Source organism: Pongo abelii, chromosome 2, assembly GCF_028885655.2.
Source record: "Pongo abelii isolate AG06213 chromosome 2, NHGRI_mPonAbe1-v2.0_pri, whole genome shotgun sequence".
Classification (NCBI taxonomy): domain Eukaryota; kingdom Metazoa; phylum Chordata; class Mammalia; order Primates; family Hominidae; genus Pongo; species Pongo abelii.
This window is the reverse complement of record NC_085928.1, coordinates 117,618,001-117,640,115: the sequence shown is the minus strand read 5'-3', so window position 1 is coordinate 117,640,115 and position 22,115 is coordinate 117,618,001. Positions and strand designations below refer to the sequence as shown.

The following is a 22,115-nucleotide window of genomic DNA, read 5'->3' as shown; positions in this document are numbered from 1 at the left end:
GAAAATAGCAGTCCTTTAAAAGAAGCACAACCAAACTATCAGCAACAGCTCATGTCTCCCTTGGGATCTCCCCAGCCAAGGGACTGTGTTGTGTGTCCCACAACACAGCCGTCAGCCCTCTGGGCTAGAGTGAAAATGAACCGAGAGAAATAGACCAAAGCTGCCTATGCCAGAAGGAGGAAACTCCGCAGGTCTCCTGGGAGTGTTGCCCAGCAACAGTTGTCTTTCCTAAGTCCCTTCCTTGGGTCCCAGGGCTCCATCCTCCTGCCAGGATCTGTCTAGAAACACAGAATCCTTTCCGTTTAGACCTCCTGCAGCTACTAGGTGCCAGGAAAGATAAAAATGATACTATTTCCCTGCTGCTTCATTCATTTGAATAATCAGATCATTTGAATATTCAAATGGTCTGCATTCAAGTGGCTTAATTCTAGTTTCACATGAGCTCAACAGAGTCCCAGAACTCGGCTGGAAGGGCAGCTTGGAGGGTGGAAAACTGGGAGAACTCACTGGCTTGGATACAGAGTCGCATGAGGGCATGAAGGGGATACGGTCCTATAGTCTCAACACTTGCACCAATAGAGATGAGCCATTGGACTAACTTGGGCACTTGTTCCATCTTCTCATAAAGTCCAATGAAAACGTATTTCTGAGGAAAAAAACACACAGGACAAATTATGGAAGTCACTAATTAATATGAAGCTTCAAACTCCTTTACCCATAAAGTATGGAATCGGTAAAACTTGGATTAGCTGTGGTCCAAGCCTAGGATTATTATAAATAACAAATTTATAATAATATAAAGGCAGCTGAAGGAGAAAGTACCAGACACAAGGAAGTGTATGTTTCAAGAAATCGCCTTACGAGACCAGGCACAGTGGCTCACGCCTATAATCCCAGCACTTTGGGAGGCCAAGGTGGCTGATCACCTGAGGTCAGGAGTTCAAGACCAGCCTGGCCAACGTGGCGAAATCCCATCTTTACCAAAAAATACAAAAATTAGCCGGGCATTGTGGTAGGCACCTGTAATCCCAGCTACTCGGGAGGCTGAGGCAGGGAGAATTGCTTGAACCTGAGAGGCGGAGGTTGCAGTGAACTATCGTGCCACTGCACTCCAGCCTGGAAGAAAGGGCAAGACTCAGTCTCAAAAAATAAAATAAAATAAAATATATATATATATCACCTTACCTCAAAGAGACTTTTCAGTGATAACTCTGGGACATGAATATTTCTTGGTAATCGGTCTTTTTTTGCTGACAGAAGTAGAAATGACTGGTGGGAGAAGACAAAAAGAAAAGGCTGGAATAATAATGTTCTCCACATAGGTTATTAAAGCAAAAAAGTTATTTTAAGCTTTAAAACAAGCAAATAAAAAAAACCACTCTCTAGCCTTGTCTTTTTTTAAAGTGCTTGCCAAGTTTTTCAGCTATTTGCTGTGACAATTAAAGTCTCTATCTAGCCAGCTTCCTGTTCCTGCTAAGGACTAAGGCCCCTCCACACTTCCTCAAAGCCTGCTGAGGACAGGAGCAGATGATGTCATGTAGCATTTCACAGTATAGTTGCAATGAGATTAAAAAAAAAAAAAAAGAGTAATTCCCTGCCAAGTTCTTAAGGCTTAACAAGTGGAAGACTCAAATTCTTTAGAAATATCCCATTCCAATCAATTATTCAACACATCAGCGTTTTAAAAGCCCCAAGTACTTAGAGCCCATTAGACCCTGTCAAATGGTCTGCTGCAGCCAGCTCCTATCAGCTACTGAGTGACGATGCACATCTACTCCTAACTCCAAGTCTTGTATGTCATATTAGTAGCTGGAAATTGGCCATGGTGAGAGTATTTACACTACCAAAGTTAGCAAATGCTACAAATCAGGACCTTTTCTTTTCAGAAACCCAGATGTTAAACTACTGACCCTATCTAAAGTTGCTGAAGAGACTAAATCCCAGAGAAGTTAAGCCAGTTTTCACAGGTCTCACAGCACATCCTGAGAAGCCCCTACTGAGATCATTCAGGTATGCTAACAGGTCTAAGAATTCCCAGCTCTGTTATGACCATGACTGGAGACCCAGTCTCAGCTCCAGCCTCTCTCATGTATGGCTTTTGCCAGTGGACTTAGGACCACAGGAACTGAGCCCATGGCCACATCTCACTTCTAGTTTCTTTCAGATTGATACCCATTCTTTTTTTTTTTTTTTGAGACGGAGTCTCACTCTTGTTGCCCAGGCTAGAGTGCAGTGGTGCAATCTCAGCTCACTGCAACCTCTATGATGCCCATTCTTAACTTTTTGCCCTAAACAAGCCTCGCTGCCCACACTCAACCCCACATGATAAGTTCAGCATTCTAATGGTCAGATTGCTGGCCTTTTAAAAGATGCTTCTGTCTGCAGTATTTGGGAATTACCAGAGCCTCACTGCAGGTAGGATGTTGGACCTGCCACTTGGGCTGGATTCCTGGGCCCTCCCTTGACTGGCTGGGATAATAATCAATTAGGAGTTGCCTGTCTCCCATTCTCTCATTCTCTACCTAGGCCATGGAGCTCTATTCATGTCCACTCCACACTGGGAAGAGAGGACAAGGTTCTTTTCCTGAGTGCAGTAAATTAAACTATCTTCCTGCTAATGAGGCCTAAGGCCTCCTACTCACAGATCTACCCTAGCACTTGGAATCACAGAATTTCAAAACTTTTTAAAAAATGAAGCTGGAAGGATCCTTATAGATCTCTTAGGCCAGCTACCTTATCCCAAGAGAAAATATCTCAAATGTCTTTTAACGGGGCCCTGGATTTCTGACTACTGGTTCCCCAAGAGTTCAGTCTGCCTTCCTCATCCCTGCTGCCTGCCCTCCCAAGATTTTTTAATGTAGGGGTAAGCTTCAGGGAGCTCATGGCTGGAATCCAGGAGGTTTCCCATGAACCCCCTGAAACTATACACATAATTGTCAGTGCATGACAAGAGAGCCCCACAGATTTCATTAGATTTCCATTAGAATCCATTACGTTGCCCAAAATTTAAGAATTCTCTATTCTAAAGTCATCCAACCTGCTAGGATCAGGAGTCCTTAATAGGTTGCCCTTGTTTTTGGTGACTTTTCTGGACTGCCCAGCTTTAGAAAGCCCAGCAGGACTGTTCTAACCAAATTCGTAGCTTGGCCAGCCCATTCTCATGAGCACTTATAGCCTATCACCAATGACAACTACTATTCACTGGGCACTTAGAATATGCCAGGTATTATAAAACCCCTCTGCTCAATGCCTGGCACTGTAAGCCTTCCACAAACATTACCTGATAGGTGCTCTTGATCATTATTTCTGATTCTCACCAAAACTCTGAAGAAATAGGTTTATATAATGCAATTTACAAATGAGGAAATAAGACTCAAGGGAGAAGTAATTAGCCCAAAATAGTAAGTGGGGAATTCTGATTCAAGGACACATCTGTGTGACACTGAAGCCCAGACCTCCACAGTCTACCCACTCCTCCATTCCATGGATTCCTGGCCCTGGGTTCAGGTCCTACAACCTCACTTAGCCACTACCCAAATGTTAGCAGTCCCTCAAAACCACATGGGAACCCTTGTGAGCAGCCCAGATAGGTCATCCGGGCACACACTAGCTAAAGCAGTATAAAAAAGAATTGTGAAAATGAACACACAGCTTTGTTTTTCTCATTCCACATTACCATTAGCATCTGTACTTTACATTTCTTTGATGACAGTGGAAACACAGATCTAAGTGTTTTTCCCATTTTTAAAAATAAATGGAAATTGGCTAATTAATCTATCTCAAAGACTTTTCATCTTTAATGATATCCTAGTTAAAAATTTACCCTGGCATCAAGATCAACAAATAATAAATTACAATCCCTCAATGCCAATGGAAAGAAATCATTTCGTCAAGAATATACTCTCCCCATGAGAGCCATCTCCTTTTACTTACATGCCATAATCCTTTCTTTGCCAACTTTTCTATTACAGATTGCCACACTTCTGTTGGGAATCCAGTTGTGAAAATATGATCAAAGCAAGGCAAGAAACTTTGCAAAACAATGGAGTCACCTAAAAGAAAGTTTCATAATTTAGGGATTTTAACGTGGGGAAAGTCTACAGCATTTGGGAAAAGGTCCTGCAATTAAGTTCACACATAGACAAATGGTAAATTAAAGGTACCCTAAAGAAAGGCATTTTCAAAGTAGTATGAAGTCCTTTATAATTGGTTGAAGTGGCAATTATTTTCAGTTCGTCATAAAATCAATCCCCTAATAGTTAGGCAGCATAATTAACATTCGCTTTGCCTTTCTAGTTGCCAAGCCCAGTGATATGTGCTTATATTTAATCCCTCAAATAAACCACTAAGGAAGTGCCTATTATCTCCACTTATAGAGGAAGAAATGGAAGCTTAAGTTACAAAACTCACTTCCTTTAAGAAAAATGTGACAAATATTGTTACCCAAAACATTAGAAACTATGACAAATGAAGATAGGTTTCATGGCATATCATGCAGTTAGTTCATGACAAGAAACTAGACTGGAACCCAGATCTACCAACTCTTGTCATCAATACACATTCTTCTGGCGTGGTGACCCATCAACCTATTGCACCTTGTGATCCTCCAACCATAGTTCTCAAATTCATGAATGAGAATTTCCAGGGGGACAGGTCAAGAGTCAGAATAACTTGGCACCTCTTCCAAGGTTATTAATTTCAAAAAATAAGTAAATACCAAAACAAACACATACTATATGAAATGACACAAAGTGTCCCATAAATATATTTTCCAAAATTTAGAAACTGGGCCACGCCAATTTCTTTACCTTCCAAAAAGGAGTACTTTGGTAAAGTATTGGATGCATCGTCCTAAGAAGTCCTGTTAACTGCCCCCTTTCAGATTGGGGGCAGAATGAAAACCACCCAAGTTATCTTAAGGGGCAGTCATCAAGAAGCAGTTCTTTGGAATTCCCTTAACTCCGGCCTGGCTTCTGACAGAATAGTGACATTTAAAAGATGCAGAGGGCCGGGTGCAGTGGCTCACACCTGTAATCTGAGCACTTTGGGAGGCCAAGGCGGGCAGATCACCTGAGGTCAGGAATTTGAGACAAGCCTGGCCAACAGGGTGAAAGCCTGTCTCTACTAAAAAAACAAAAATCAGCTGGAAGTGGTGGCAGTGCCTGTAATACCAGCTACTAGGGAGGCTGAGGTAGGAGAATCGCTTGAACCCAGGAGTTGGAGGTTGCAGTGAGCAGAGATCGTGCCATTGCACTTCAGCCTGGGCAAAAAGAGTGAAACTCCATCTCAAAAAAAATAAAAAAGATGCAGAGAAACCGGGGGCAGTGGCTCAAGCCTGTAATCCCAGCACTTTGGGAGGCCGAGGCACATGGATCACCTGAGGTCAGGAGTTCAAGGCCAGCCTGGCTAACATAGTGAAACTCCATCTCTACTAAAATACAAAAATTAGCCAGACGTGGTGGTGCGCACCTGTAGTCCCAGCTACTCAGGAGGCTGAGGCAGGAGAATCGCTTGAACCTGGGAGTCAGAGGTTGCAGTGAGCCTAGATTGTGCCACTGCACTCCAGCCTGGGCAACAGAGCAAGACACTGTCTCAAAAAAAAGATGCAGAGAAGTGCAGGCCAAGTCATTGGGTTAGAAAGAAAATGAAGCCAGCCCTGGCTACTGTTGGCAAAAGACTGCCTGAAGAGCTGTGACCCATCAGCACCTATTTGGAGACCTTCTACTTCCCTGTCTAGGGGACACGGCTGCACCTGCCTCTAACTCCTTCCCACTGCCTGCTACTACTGTAGTCCCCTCTCTGTACCGAACTTGTCAATATCTGTGAGATTCCACCTACAGACCACAGAAGTTGCTTTCCCACAACTGCAATGGGAACAGTTTGATTGATAACAGTCTATCCATTGTCAGCTGTGGTTTCCCCACATTTAAAAACCAAAGACCATTTTTCAGAAATTCTAACATGTGCCATTTTTCATATTCTAACATCTCTGAAATCAGGATGTCTTACAATCAATGTTGTCTTTCACTGGCAGAGCATAAATTAATAGCACATCTTAGTGCAACTTAAATTTGATCAAACACCATATTTAAAAACAACAGCCTAGGTATTGGCAGGAATTTAGACTGCACCATCACTGCCAAGGAGTGAAGTTTATTACACTGTGCTTTACCAGTTTCTGGTTTTGCCTGATCTGGGCCACTGACAAAGCTATGTCTTAGGCCAGGTCATTAGAGTAGTAACTTAATGCAGTGACACAAAAGCTTCCCCTCCCTGCTAGGCTGAACACTTGGGTCCTCTGCTGATTCTGCAGTGCCAGGTAGTGAGCTTCACAACCCTGACATGGAGCACCCATTATCAGCTTTCACAGGACCCTCCATCGGCCCTTCCAGGTTATTTTCATAGCAAACAAATATTTTCTCAATAGACTGGAAAAATACATGTGAAAAACCACAGGAAAGTCCAGGCATGGTGGCTTACGCCTGTAATCTCAGCACTTTAGGAGGCCAAGGCAGGTGGATTGAGGTCAGGAGTTTAAGACCAGCCTGGCCAACATGGTGAAGCCCCATCTCTACTAAAAATACAAAAAGTTAGCTGGGCGGGGTGGTAGGCGCCTGTAATCCCAGCTACTCAGGAGGCTGAGGCAGGAGACCCTTTGAACCTGGGAGACAGAGGTTGCAGTGAGCAAAGATTGAGCCATTGCACTCCAGCCTGGGCAACAAGAGTGAAACTCCATCTCAAAAAAAAAAAAGAAAGAAAAAGAAAAATCACAGGAAAGAGCAAAAGTCACATCAGGCAAGTAGTATAAATACGGAAACCCCTATGAATAGCAACACAAAACACTTAAGAAGTCTGAAACCAGCCGGGCAGGGTGGCTCACACCTGTAATCCTTAGCACTTTGGGAGGCCAAGGCGGGTGGATCACGAGGTCAAGAGATTAAGACCATTCTGGCCAATATGGTGAAACCTCATCTCTACTAAAAATACAAAAAACTAGCCCGGTGTGGTGGCGTGTGCCTGTAATCCCAGCCGCTCGGGAGGCTGAGGCAGGAGGATCACTTGAACCTGGGAGGCAGAGCTTGCAGTGAGCCAAGATCGCATCACTGCACTCCGGCCTGGTGACAGAGTGAGACTCTGTCTCAAAAAAAAAAAAGTCTGAAACCAAACTCCCAAAGCTTTTAGTCATTTATGCAAAAAGGACTTCATTGTTTTCACAAAGGCAGAAGCCACCGTAGCATCCAAAATGCTTTCAAATGTGTGAACTAGGTTCATTAAACTGCATAAATCAGCCACAAAGAAACACCCAGAAATTATCTCCCCATGAGCCTGAGTCCCCAGGAGCTATTTGAATAAAATAGCAAGGACTTTACAAAAAGTCTCCCCAGTTCCAACTTACTGCTCATAGTGGTGAAGACTCCAACAAGGAAATCAGCAACCGGTGCCTGGTCTTGGCTTCTCTGCACAAGTCGCAGACCCTCAAAAAACATGCGAGCGGCTTCATAAGGCTGGTGCAACCTCAGCAAGGAATAACCAGCTCGGTAGTATCCCTGGAACAGGATAAAAAGCAAAACTGTCATGTACCACATCTCCTTTAACCTGCTGGTGAAAGAAAAAGCAAAATTGGCAACATGGGAAATCCAACTCTAAAAGTCTGACTTCTGGCTGGGCACAGTGGCTCATGCCTGTAATCCTAACATACCGAGAGATCAAGGCAGGAGGATCGCTTGAGCTCAGGAGTTGGAGGCCAGCCTAGGCAACATAGTGAGACCTTGTATCTACTAAAAAAAAATAAAAATTAGCTGGGTATAGTGGCACGTACCTTGTAGTCCCAGCTACTCAGGAGGCTGAGGTGAGAGGATTACTTGAGCCCAGGAGATAGAGGCTACAGTGAGCTACAGTCATGCTACTGCTCTCCAGCCTGGGAAACAGACTTATAACCTGTCTTACTTCTATGTAAACAGGGATTTCTAATCAACACTGGATACAGGGTTTCCACATTATATTCTGTGCCACATTGCTCCTGTCATTTAACTGCCAAGAAAAGAATCACTTTCAAATCCATGACTTACATAGCCTCTAACATATGACACAGAGAGAAGGAAGCAAGTCTGCTTTCAATTACATCTCTAGTTGGTTGGTTTGTTATTGACTGATTGATTGATTGAGACAGGATCTTGCCCTATCACCCAGGCTGGAGTGTAGTGGCATGATCCTGGCTCACTGCTACCGTCTAACTCCTGGGCTAAAACTAACCTTTCATCATAGCCTCCCAAGTAGCTGGGACTACAGGTGTGCACCACCATGCCCAGATAATTTTTCCATTTTTTGTAGAGACGAAGTCTTGCTATATTGCCCAAACTGGTCTTGAACCCCTGGCCTTAAGCATCTTCCTGCCTCGGCCTCCCAAACTGCTGGGATTATGAAGCCGGGGTGCAGTTCAAGTGAGCCACTACACCTGGCCTTATTTATTTATTCACACTTCAAGTCACAGCTTGGGCCGGAACAGAAGAATGAAAATAATCCTTTGATTAGTGTTCGGGAAAAGAATTGAGACTGACATGAAAACAAAGGTGTTTTTCCTGCCCCTTACAAAGTAAACACAATTTCCACTGGGTACGTAAGAAAACAAATTGTAATGACAAACATTGAGATTTACTGAGTTCTACATTATAAGCAATATTCACGAGAAGCCAAAGAAATATTTGATTTCTACAGAAAGAAGAAAATTACAATGATCAATAGAAGAAAATGGTCCAGTTTTGCCTATATACAAATAATATGACTCTTGAATGGGAATAAAATGATACTGCCTACCCCACGTTGATCACCTGAATCAGCATCAGGGATCTACCAAAACAATTTTCTGTCTAAGATAACAGAAAGCCAGGTGTAGTGACTCAAGCCTGTAATTCCAGCACTTTGGGAGGCCAAGGCAGGAGGATTGCTTGAGCCTAGGAGTTCAAGACCAGCCTGGGCAACATAGTGAGACCCTGTCTCTACAAAAAAAATTTGTTTTCATTAGCTGGGCATGGTGGTGCAAGCCTGTAGTCACAGCTATTCCAGAGGCTGAGGGAGGAGGATCACATGAGCCCACGAGGTGAGGCTCCAGCCTGGGGGACAAAGCAAGACCCTGTCTCAAAAAAAAAAAAAGAAGATAACAGGTGTTCACCAACTGGGTTCATAAAAAAGGAAGTACTTTAAAATTCCACATAACACCAAATTTCTGACTATTTAATGATTTGTTTTAACTTTCATTTTGAAAGTCTAAAGACCTCAGATAACAATCAAAGTGAGGAGGAAAAAAAAGTTGTGTTTTGTTTTTTCTAAGTAGGCAAGCTAATAATCTCCCATTTCTTTGCCTTCCTCAGATTCAAGGTTTTTTTTGTTTTGTTTTTTGTTTTTTTGAGGAAGATGAAGGGGATCAGAATATACCACCCAAAAATACGCCACTTTGGCATAAGGATTATTTCGAGCTGAAGGTATCTGAGATTCAACAGGTGCAAAAAGAAGCCTCCCCTGAGCTTCACTTAACTGACTAAAAAGCAGAAACTCTAAAGAAATGAGGACTGCCATAAATCTTCTCTCCCAGGGAAGTTTTATGGCCATGAAGAAGAGAGAAATTGAGCACCAAGACTGGCCCGAACAAACCTTGCTAAGATAGCCCTTATCTTCCATGACGTTCCCACATATATACACCTTCCCACAGTTTGCAGCCCCTAGAGACCTAAAACTCTTTTCCTTTGTCTTGTCACATCCCCACAATTTATTATTCTTTATTAAAAATATCATAGAAGATCTCAGGCCTGGCCACATTTTTTGGAGCTTTACTTCTCTTCTAGAAAGATTCCTTTGACACATAAAAGTGAACATCAAATGAAATCTGCATGCTTTTCTCCTGTTAATCTGTCTCTTGTCAATCTGATTTGCAGGGCCTCAGCCACTGAACCAAAAGAAGGTAGAGGGAAAATTTTTTGCCTTCCCTGTAGAGGACAATTGCGGTGGGGAAGGGGAGAGAGGATGGAAAGAGACTCCCAGGAGCTCTGGGTAAGAACTGGGAAGTGGCCCTGGTTGCTGTGCTGTCAGGGGCTGCTGCAGGTTTGGCCAATCAAGGAAGAAGTTCCTTGATGTAAGAGCATCAAGTCCCTTGGGCCACAGTCACAGCCTCCACTTCCGGGATGTGGGCAAAACCCAAATATTAATACTGTCCCAGCGAGAGGATTGGGAATATCCTAAAATACCTTTGGGAAGAAATTTCCCAGGAATGTGCCCCCATTTTCAAAACTAGTCAATAAATTCTAAAGCAGAGGTATCCAATCTTTTGGCTTCCCTGGGCCATATTGGAAGAAGAATTGTCTTGGGCTACTTATAAGATCCACTAACACTAACAATAGCTGACAAGCTTTAAAAAAATAACCGCAAAAAGAAATCTCAATGTTTTAAGAAACTTTATGAATTTGTGTTGGGTCACATTCAAAGCTGTCCTGGGCCAGGGGTTGGACAAGCTTGTTCTAAAGTATTCATTCTCCAATAAGAAGTTTAAGAGTCAGTGTCTACTTATTATGTAAAATATCCAAATCCCTCTCTTAAAGTTAAAGTACTCTATAGATCAAACCTCCACCACTCCCTTCCCATTGTATTTTGTTTCTAGCAGTCACACATTATGTGTTGCTTCAGATGCTCCAGAGTGGCTATTGAATTTAAGGCCTCTGATTGTAATGCTCTTCTTCTCCCCAGATTGAATGCAAACTACTCAAGAGCTGGAATGAGTCTTCTGCTCCTTTTGTCTGCCTTGAGGCACCAGGAACAGTAAAGGTGCCATGAAGAGTGGCACTCAGGGCATTTTTGATGAAAAAACAATCAAATGATGTTTATTGACCTTTGTTAACAACCTTAAAGGGTCTTACTGGCCTCTCAAACTTCCATGATCCCTCCAAAGAGCTGGCTTCTACTATAAGAAATGCCTTCTGAAGAATCGGTTTTGTATCATCCACCCAGCTTGCATTTGAAGTAAAGCTTTGCTCAGATGAAACTTGCGAACAGCAAAGAACATGAACAGATTATGAGTTTGGGTGTGACTACATCAGAACAAAACAAGCTCTTCTGTGATCTCCATTGTGCTCCATCCACTAGGAGGCCAAGCTCTGCTGTTCCTACAAAGTGCATTTCAACACCAGGTGATCCTTGTTTTTACTCTTCTCCAGATAATGATCACATGCCCCATGGGCATCTGTCTGAAGATGCAAAGAGATCTAGAAGCACTCCTAGCATTTCCACTTTTAAAAGGAATGGAAAGAGGCAGGCTAAGAGGAAGGAGGCAGCAGCTGCCACCCCCAGTTGCCACTGCCCCACACCTTCCCTCATCCTTTCATACCTTCATCCACTACCCCAATACTCTCAAGTCATCTCCCCACACCTTCACCTTCCCACTCCATACCTTCACGTAGGTTGGATCCCATTGGAGACATTCCTTGGCAGCAACAAACGCCTCATTCCACTTTCCAAGACTGAAAAATGCATTTGATTTGTTGCACAGCAGCACAGCCAAGTCCCTCGGGGGAACCCTGTAAGAACAAACCGGTGGTCTGTCATGGTTCTGCAAATACAGAAAACGGTCTGTGAACTCCCCCCATTCGGTGCTGGGTGCTGCCATCAGGAAGGGGGTTTCGGTAGGAAATGACTCATTCATGCTTATCAGATCAGTCTCCCAGACCCCAAAAAAGCCTGGAACATTTACAATATATAAATCTGTCCTACCTCACGCCCAAATACTCTGCTCCCGTCTTTTAATGACAATTGTTCTCAACACGTTGGTTCCATCTCTCACTGATCTCCACACGTAATCATTTCATCTCCATTGCCAGCCCTCAGAAGAATGGGCTTCAGGTAAGAGGCCTGTGCAGACCCTGGGAGCAGGGCCTATAAGGCAGGGAATTCCATAATCTTGGTACCCACAGTGTAGACCAAAGGGGATGCAAGAACTCTGGGTGAGCACGGCCCTGGCCCCACAGACTCCTGCCTGCGAGGAGATGCACAGCTGCAAGACGGCCAAAGGAGGGCCCTTTAAAGTGTAGCAGGGCAGGGATGGCTCTGGCCTTGGTCTAGAGGTAATATAGCTGCAATTTAATGCTGAAACCAGGCCAGAAGAAAAAGGAAAATTCAAAGCAAACCACGGTATGTCAAGAGAAGCCCAGCTACCAATGGAATGTAAGACACACAAATAAAAAAAGCAAGCCTTATGACTTCTTTTTTATTTAATATCTTTGAGACAGAGTCTCACTCTGTCGCCCAGGCTGGAATGCAGTGGTGCAATCTCAGTTCACTGCAACCTCCGCCTCCTGGGTTCAAGCAATTCTGCCTCAGCTTCCCGAGTAGCTGGGATTACAGGCGCACACCACCACACCCAGCTAATTTTTGTATTTCTAGTAGAGATGGGGTTTCACCATGTTGGCCAGGATGGTCTCGAACTCCTGACCTCGTGATCCGCCTGCCTCAGCTTCCCAAAGTGCTGGGATTACACAATTAAGATATTAAATAGGCCAGGCACAGTGGCTCATGCCTGTAATCCCAGCACTTTGGGAGGCCGAGGCCAAGGCGAGGAGTTCAAGACCATCCTGGCCAACATGGTGAAACCCCATCTCTACTAAAATACAAAAAAATTGCATGGTGGGGCACACGTGTAGTCCCAGCTACTCGGGAGGCTGAGGCAAGAGAATCGTTTGAACCCAGGAGGCAGAGGTTTCAGTGAGCCAAGATCGTACCACTGCACTCCAGCCTGGCAACACAGCAAGACTCCATCTCAAAACAAGAAAAAAATACTTAATCATAAAAATAATACAAATCACTGTAGAATAATACAAAAATCACTGTAGATAATGCAGATAAGCACAAAAATATTAATAAACAAAGGAAAAATCACCTCCATTACTGTCCCCACCCTCAATGTTTTGTGTCTGGCTTCTTTCATGGCCCAACATTCCCTCTAGGTGAAGGGATGAGGCCCCAGAAGCACACAGGAGGCAGTGGGGTCAGGCAGTGAGGGATCAGCAAGGGAGCAGTGACCACAAGTGTAAGAGATGCCATGGTGTCCATCCCAGACACTCTGGCCAGGTGCAGCCATTCCCAGCTGCAATGTCTGTTGGCTGCAGCTAGAGGTTCTCAGCACCCTGTTCTCCAGAGATTTATCCTCAGCCTAATGAGAGCCATCCTCTCCCCGGGAAGTTACACCCACACTAGGGACTGAACTTCCCCCATCCCCAACTGCCAAAGAAAAAAAAATCTCTGGGTAGGCTGGGCACAGTGGCTCATGCTTGTAATCCCAGCACTTTGGGAGGCCGAGATGGGCGGATCACGAGGTCAGGAGATCGAGACCATCCTGGCTAATACGGTGAAACCCTGTCTCTACTAAAAATACAAAAAATTAGCCAGGCATAGTGGCAGGTGCCTGTAGTCCCAGCTACTCAGGAGGCTGAGGCAGGAGAATGGTGTGAACCCGGGAAGTGGCGGAGCTTGCAGTGAGCCAAGATCGCGCCACTGCACTCCAGCCTGGAGACAGAACGAGACTCCGTCTCAAAAAAAAAAAAAAAAAAAATCCCTGGGTTGAAGCCCTAACCCTCAATATGACAATATTTGAACATGGAGCCATTGGGAGGTAATTATGTTTAGCTGAGGTCATGAGGGTGGAGTCCTCATGATGGAATAAGAAGAGACACTGGAGAGCTTGCTCTCTCCTCTTTGCACGTAACACAGTGAGAAGGCAACCATCTACAAGCCAGGAAGACAGCCCTCACAGGGGGCCGCTTGATCTTGGACTTCCCAGCCTGTAGAACTTTGAAAAATAAATTTCTGTTGTTTAAGCCACCCAGTCTGTGCTGTTTTGTTATGGTAGCGCAAGCTGACTAATATAGCCCCACTCCCTAGGATGACTGCCGGGAGCCAGACAGCCTAAAACCAGTGACTGACTGATATGAGAATCAAAAGGTTAACCTCCTTGCCTCAAGGTGGAACCAGCTCTCCAGTATGATTCATGCTCCAGAGCTGCCTATGGGATCAGGTGAACCTTGCTTGGTTTAGACACCATCCCTGCTTAGAGCCTTCCTTGTGCCATCCTGCCTCCTTCAGTCCCCTTTCTCCTACAAGTACGCTGTAAATCACATGCACCTGAGTCTCAGTGTTAGCTAGCTGAGGCAGGAAGGCCAGCAGCAGGTGATGGGCAAGGGGAACAGTGTCAGGAAGGTCCCATAAAAGGCAACATGAGGGTCCAGGCAGAAGTCCCAGTAGGGGTCACACAGTAAGTGGTGGAGCTGAGCTTTGATCACACATAGTGTGGGGTCAGTCTACAACCATAACCACTATACAATACTACCTCTTTCTAAGAAAGCTGAATGTTTGCCTTGATCAAGGATCTCTAAACCCAACTCTGACACAATTCTGGTATGTACCAGGACAAGGCAGAACTGCAGAAACTACAGACACAAGCTAATTACACTCAACTCAAGCTCAACTAGAGTGTAGACATCAAGGAGATGGGAGGGGGAGGTGGAGCTGTGTTTCAGTAATTTAATTTGGTGCCATTTCCTAGCACAAGTTTAGGTTGTGTGCACCCTGCAGATGCCATCATCTGCTCGCTCTACTGCAGCTGTTCCAAAAGGATGATCTGGGAACTTCTGGGGACCCTCAAGGCCACTGCAGGTGATCCACAAGGTGAAAATACTTTCACGGTTATGGTAAACTGAATAATGGCCCCCAAATACTGTTCTTTTTATGGAAAAAACAAACTTCTGTGATTAACAAATGATGTAGCAGATGTGATCAATTTAAGGACTTTAGGAATAGGAGATCATCCTGAATTATGATAAAATCACAAGGGTCCCTATGAACGACAGAGACAGAGGGAGACAGAAGCACAGCTGAGGAGAAGGCGAGGTGATGACAGAAGCAGAGATTGGAATGATAAGCTTTGAAGATAAAGGAAGGAGCCACAAGCCAAAGAATACACACCGCCACTCAAAGCTGAGAAAGGCAAGGAAGTGCCTTCTCCCCCTCAGAGCCTCCACAAAGAACCAGCCCTGCTAACAACCTTGATTTTAGCCCCATTAGACTCATTTAGAACTTCTGATCTTCAGAATTGCAAGAGAATAAATTTGTATTGCTTTAAGCCCTAAACTGGTGGTAACTTGTGACAGCAGCAACAGGAAACTAATACAATAAGTAAGACATAATGTGCCTTGTTCATACTCATTCCCTCACATTCACACAGGGAGTTTTCCAGAAGCTATATGACATGTGATATTGCAACAGACTGAATACAGATGTAAGAAGCCAGCTGTCTTCTATGGAGACAAGACATTAAGAAGGAGATTAACAAAAATGTGCAAGTTTTTGTTTTGGAAAATATACTTTAAAAATACAACATGTAATAGATTTACTGATATATTTATTTATTTATTTTTGAGACAGAGTTTCACTCTTGTCTCTGAGGCCGGAGTTCAATGGCACGATCTTGGCTCGCTGTAACATCTGCCTCCCAAGATCAAGCGATTCTCCTGCCTCAGCCTCCCGAGTAGCTGGAATTACAGGCATGCGCCACTACGCCCGGCTAATTTTGTATTTTTAGTAGAGATGGGGTTTCACCATGTTGGCCAGGCTGGTCTTGAACTCCTGAAGTCAGGTGATCTGACCGCCTCGGCCTCCCAAAGTGCTGAGATTACAGGTGTGAGCCACTGTACCCAGCAAATTTATTGTTTTTTGGTTTTTTTTGTTTTGTTTTGTTTCCTTTTATGAGATAGAGTCTCGCTCTGTCACCCGGGCTGGAGTGCAGTGGCGTAATCTCAGCTCACTGCAAGCTCCGCCTCCCGGGTTCACGCCATTCTCCTGCCTCACCCTCCTGAGTAGCTGGGACTACAGGTGCCCACCACCACACCTGGCTAATTTTTTGTATTTTTAATAGAGATGGGGTTTCACCCTGTTAGCCAGAATGGTCTCGATCTCCTGACCTCGTGATCCGCCCACCTCGGCCTCCCAAAGTGCTGGGATTACAGGCATGAGCCACCGCACCCGGCCAATATTTTTAAATAAATACATACTTTATTTTTTTATCAGTTTTAAGTTCTAACATACATTATTGATAGCTACAGCCTACATAAACAGAAGAGGCTCTTTAGTGTCCTCAGCAATGTTTAAGCATGTTGTGATACTACGATGTTTGAGAACAGGTCTGTAAGAAGCTGAAGGGGCAAGGAAAGAGAAAGTGAACCTTAGTGCCCGGCGGAGTGTGCGCTGTGGCCAGGGAGTAAATGGCATAGATAATAAAGAAGATGAAATGAATGACGACGAAGAGGTTTGTTCGAAGACTTCAGCCATCCCATTAAATCTGACCCTAGCCAGCCAGAAGAGGAAGTTTTGTTATGTTTATCAACAGTCCTCTGTGTTTCACTTTCTATTTCCCTTCTTACACAATCCCCGTTCACTTTCTAAGCCAACAATGCAGAGAAGATAAATAGGAAGTGAGGGAGAAAGAAAACAGAAACAGGGTAGAATGATAAGAAATGAAAAGAAATCATAAGGAACAGAGTCCCATGTACTGAAAAAGAAAAGATGAGGTGAAAATGCAAACACTTACCCCCACTGGTATAACTGCAGGAGAATCTGGATGGCTTCATCGTACTTTCTGATGGCCAAAGAGAAGTTCCCATTCTTAAGAACCTGGTTGCCGGATTCTTTCAGCAGCTCAGCATAAGCTGTCAGGTCCATCCTGTGAGGAGACGGGAGAGGCTTGCTGCCAGACCCGTGCAGGGCATGTTCACCTTCCTGTCTGCATTGCTGAAATCTGGAGAAGGAGTTTGTTCACTATGGCCCCACCCACCTTCAAAGGGCACATCTTGGCAACACCTCTCACCACCAGGAAACCAGGCAGTGTCTGACAAGACCATTTCTTTGTCAGTTCTTTTCTGTTCTCAAGGGTAGCCAGACCAATTCCATTTATTCAGCATTAATGATCTGGAGGAGGCTGCTTCCATGCATGAGACAACATAAACCTGGTAGGTAGTGAGCGCTATCCCTGTAACTGGCATTATTATTAATCTCATTTACCCATCACCACAGCCCACAGGAAGGCATTGTCCCCACTGTTCAGATGAGGAAACTGAGGCTCAGAGGTTCAAGTCACTTGCCTAAAAATCTGCTAATGACATTTCCCATTTCTGACCCCAGATCTGACCAATTCCTAGTTTCTGCTCTTGACCACTGTACCACATCACGTATTGGTAAAAACTCAGCTGATAGTACTTCCACTCTCTTAGAAGATGGAACAGGGAGGGGAGGTGAAGGCCTCAGTATACAAGTGGCTTGGACACAGAGACATAACCACTGTCTCTCCTGTCCCCCTCCTTTCTTAAAACACTATAAAATAAGCCTTGAAATATTTGTCCCTGAGACAGCCATTGTCTGCCTACTTGTCTGTGTCCCCCAAGGGTATTTGCCTCTTTCAGGTCAAACCCCTATTTTGCTCATTTTTGTAGCCGTATGGCCTCGAACATAAGGGGTACTTACATATCTGTGGTGTAACAATTTGAATGCCAGACCCAGAGAAGACGCACATTACTGATTTTCTCCAGTGTGGCCTGGGTGGTTGGAAAGAACTGCCTGGCAGCCCTGACCACATGGTGGGCCTTGGTAAGTGTGCTGAACAAAGGCAGGAGAGGAGAGCACCCAGGAAGATCTTAAGAAGCAGCTGCCAAGGAGACAGGGAAAAGGTGGGGGTCAGAGGAGAGGTCCTTTAGTATTGCTTCCTCTCAAGATGGCAGAGGGAAAGGCAAATTGGTAGGGTAGGGTAGATCTTAAATATGTGGACAGTTTCAGGTGTTCACAGATAACATGTACCTGTGGGGTCATAAAATTTCTTAGGTGTCTTGATAACCAACACAATTCTTGGATAGACAGTAATTATTAATTTTATCATTTTAAATCTGGGTAAGGGGTCAGAGGGGGAAACAGACCCAAGCACACATAAGTGGTGATTTATTTTAAACAATTTGACTTCTTGGGAATGGGGTTTTTGAACTGTACTCCACTTCTTAGGCAGAGCTTTAACAGAATGAGACACATGACTTTTAAGTCAGAATACAGAACTCTACCTATGCTTTTCATGTAGTAATCTCTAAATTACATGACTACTATTTACACAGAGATGACTAAGAAGAACATGAAAAAAATGTAAAGAACTATGTACTAGGGAATAAAGTATGCTTTTCTTTCAAATATTGTCGGCCATTTGTCCAGTAAATATTCTTTAAGCTGGCCATGGTCAAACAACTGAAACAAGAAAATTATTGTAATAACTGACAAAGAGTTCATATCCCTCTGTTATAAATAGCTTTCCACTGCAAGAAAAGACCAACATTCTCATCAAAATGTATAAGGGTCCTAAGAAACAATTCACAAAGAAACACCAATTACTTGCTACTAAATATATGAAAAGTAGGTAAATAGGATCACCCTCACTAGTGCATAAGTAAATCAAAAATTGAACAACAAAATATCATTGGAAAATAATTAAAAGAATGACACAAAATGTTGGGGACACTGCTTACAGAGGAAATAAAATACATCATAAATAGGTTTACCCTCATGGATGTTCACCACCTCAAAAACTTGGAAATAACTAAATGTTCCATAATATATAACAGGTTTAAATCAGTTATAGAAGATCTGTATGTTAGAACAACACACAGTTATTTTTAAAATCATGTTGTGGCCGGGCACAGTGGCTCACGCCTGTAATCCCAGCGCTTTGGGAGGCTGAGGCGGGCAGACCACCTGAGGTCAGGAGTTCGAGTCCAGCCTGGCCAACATGATGAAACCCCATGTCTTCTAAAAATACAAAAATCAGACAGGTGTGGTGGCACACGCCTGTAATCCCAGCTACTCAGGAGGCTGAGGCAGGAGAACTGCTTGAACCCAGGAGGGAGAGGTTGCAGTGAGCCAAGATCACACCACTACACTCCAGCCTGGGTGACAGAGTGAGACTCTATCTCCGAAAAATAAAATCATGTTGTAAAAGACCCAGTGCGCTGGCTCATGCCTGTAATCCCAGCACATTAAGAGGCTGAACACCTGAGGCGGGCGGATCACCTGAGGTCAGGAGTTCGAGACCAGCCTGGCCAACATGGTGAAACCCCGTCTTTACTAAAACTGCAGAAATTAGCCAGGCATAGTGGTGAGCACCTGTAATCACAGCTTCTTGGGAGACTGAGGCAGGAGAATTGCTTGAACCTGGGAGGCAGAGGTTGCAGTGAGCCAAGATCACGCCACTTCCCTCCAGCCTAGGTGACAAGCACTAACTCCATCTGGAAAAAAAAATCGTGTTGTAAAAGAACATTTAACGACAGAGCAAGTTAGTAAATGAAAAATACAGGCCTATAAGGTTGAAAAGGAATATAATCCCAAATTGTTTTAAATACATAAAATATATTGAAAATATGCCAAAATGTTAAAAGCCACACCTTTGGAATTTGACAGAATTTTAATTTTCTTCCTTGATTTTCTGAATTTCCAATCACTCTACAATGTACCCTCTTACTAATCAGACCACAAATGTTATCAAACAGACTCTTTAAGGGTTTAACTGAAGAATTCAAACACAAGGCATTTCCATTGTATTTACAAATACAAAAAAACTCTTCATTTCAAGATTATTTTTCATACTTCTCTAGAAACCAACAGTCAGCTCTTAATGTTATATGGGCAACAACAAATGTATTCACCCACCTATGTTTCTGCTTTTTCTTGATACAATCACATCAGAGGTGAAAGAAGGAATGCCAACCATACAGAAGGCTTTTTTCTTCCTAATAGGATTCATTGAGAGTTACATTCTCATTACACAGAAGAATGCTTTATATCTCTACAATAGAATACAGATGGCTCAGTTGTTGGGTCTTTAAAAAAAAAAAAACTGACCAACTGATTATTTATTTATAAGATGAAATTATTAAATAAAAGTGGTAATAATTTACCATAATGACAATATTCTTCATAGCTAATATCTGCTAAGTACCTACTATGTGCTTTACATCATTGTGTCTTTTCATTCCTATAAGAAGCCTCGGCCAGGCACAGTGGCTCACGCCTGTAATCCCAACACTTTGGAAGGCCGAGGCAGGCAGATCACCTGAGGTCAGGAGTTCGAGACCAGCCTGGCCAACATGATAAAACCCCCATCTCTACTAAAAATATACAAAAATTAGCCAGGCATGGTAGCGCATGCCTATAGCCCCAGCTACTCAGGAAGCTGAGGCATGAGAATCACTTAAGCCCAGGAGATGCAGGTTGTAGTGAACTGAGATCAAGCCACTACATTCCAGCCTGGGCAACAGAGTGAGACTCTGACAAAAAAAAAAAAAAAAAAAAAAAGTGCTATAAGGTCAGCGTGACTCTATCTCTATTTTGCACATAGGGAAAGTGAAGCAAAGACAGGTTAAGCCACTTACCATTTGCCACAGTCACACTGAAATTGGTAATGTGAGAAGTCCAACCTAGGTGGCCTCACTTTAAGAGCCAAACTATACTCTGAAGGGCCAAGACAGAGGTTAAAAGATCAGCACCCAGTAAAATCACTAGGGTATCTTATATTTTGGCTGGCACTGAGCACTCTACCCTGCATTTTCAGCTTCGTTAATGGTGTAAAAGCTACAAAATACTTAAGGACAATTGCACAGCTGCCTGGCTGGCTTTCAGAAATTTTCACTATGTCTCTATGAGAATTCAAACTCTAGTTGTTGGAAGCTGTCACAGGCTGCTGAGCTACATATGAGGAAGAAGATGCAAGAAAAATGCAAATGCACTGAGTAGATTTTGAAACAAGCAAGTCTGAAACAGAACAGATCCAGGTGGTTGTGGTTTTTATGACTCATTGTGTATACGTATACACATGAAGTTCTGTAACTGACGTACAGGATTACAGCAAAGACTGGCAACACAGATGGCCTGTTGGGGGGGTTATTACTGAAATGGGCAGAGAGGATGGCTTTCCCTTCATACATTATCTAGGTACTACTTGAATTCTTGACAACAAATTTGTTTACTTTTTTATTTTATTTTTTGGGGTTTTTTGTTTGCTTGCTTGCTTTTTTTGTTTGTTTAGGGTTGCCAAAAGAGCCCAAAAGCAGTCAATGATCCAAGATTAACTCGGGAATGCTGGCAGTAGCAGTAGATCCAAGTTGAAGCTAGAAAGAGTATGTCTTTTTTTTTTCTTCTTCTTTTTTTTTGTGAGATGGACTCTCACTCTGTCACCCAGGCTGGAGTGCAGTGGCGCGATCTTGGCTCACTGCAACCTCCGTCCCTCGAGTTCAAGCCATTCTCCTGCTTCAGTTTCCTGAGTAGCTGGGATTACAGGTGTGCGCCACCATGCCCAGCTAACTTTGTATTTTTAGTAGAGATAGGGTTTCCCCATGTTGGCCAGACTGGTCTCGAACTCCTGACCTCAAGTGATCCGGCCGCCTCAGTCTCCCAAAGCGCTGGGATTACAGGCTTGGCCACCATGCCCGTCCTTTTCCTTCTATCTTTCTTTCTTTCTTGCCTGTTTGCTTGCTTGCTTTCTTGCTCGCTTACTTTCTTGGTTGCTTTCCTTTTCTTGCTTTCTTTCTCTCCTCTCCTCTCTTTCTTTCTCTCTCTCTCTTAAAAGTGACTCTTCTTCCCCACAGGAAGGGTGCCCACAGACAGTCAAGGATAAAAATCCAAAGTCAGAATATACTCTGGGGACTTCAATGTGTTTTGTTTTGTTTTTTTCTTTTTTTCTTGGGGAAAGGGGTACAAATGTGGGATGAGAAGAACAGGAATTTTCTTAAGAAACTCACTCAAAATATTTCATAAGTCCCCTGGAAAAGTATGAGGTGCTGCACCCAAGTCTTCCCTACCCAGGGCATTGAAATAGGACAAGATCGGAACACCTTGCCACCACCCCCCTCAGCTGTCTCACCATCCTGCCCCCACCGACCAAAGCCCAGTAAAGTGGCCTGCACTAAACCTAGGGCATTACCAGTGCAACTTATCCCCTTTGCCCATCAACTTTAAGTTATTTCTCATTTATTTACAGCCTCAATTACACCCAACTACATGCA

The 22,115-nt window shown here is 43.7% G+C and overlaps 1 protein-coding gene across 8 annotated transcripts in view; it reads right to left on the bottom strand.

The window, feature by feature from the left end:
- The window catches only part of TRANK1 (tetratricopeptide repeat and ankyrin repeat containing 1), a 117,070-nt gene that overhangs the window by 64,177 nt on the left and 30,778 nt on the right, over positions 1-22,115 (bottom strand). For 3 of the 8 annotated variants that reach the window (XM_054552361.2, XM_024244964.3, XM_054552365.2), the window contains 6 exons: positions 16,619-16,750; positions 11,435-11,561; positions 7,397-7,547; positions 3,934-4,052; positions 1,186-1,269; positions 508-646 (listed from right to left, as the gene is read on the bottom strand). In XM_054552361.2, coding sequence (XP_054408336.2) covers positions 508-646; positions 1,186-1,269; positions 3,934-4,052; positions 7,397-7,547; positions 11,435-11,561; positions 16,619-16,750 — 752 coding nt within the window. Of the gene's footprint in view, positions 1-507; positions 647-1,185; positions 1,270-3,933; positions 4,053-7,396; positions 7,548-11,434; positions 11,562-16,618; positions 16,826-17,547; positions 18,494-19,221; positions 19,344-22,115 lie in introns of those variants that run through there. The other 5 variants (XM_054552360.2, XM_054552366.2, XM_054552362.2 and 2 more) reach the window with 4 other exon arrangements.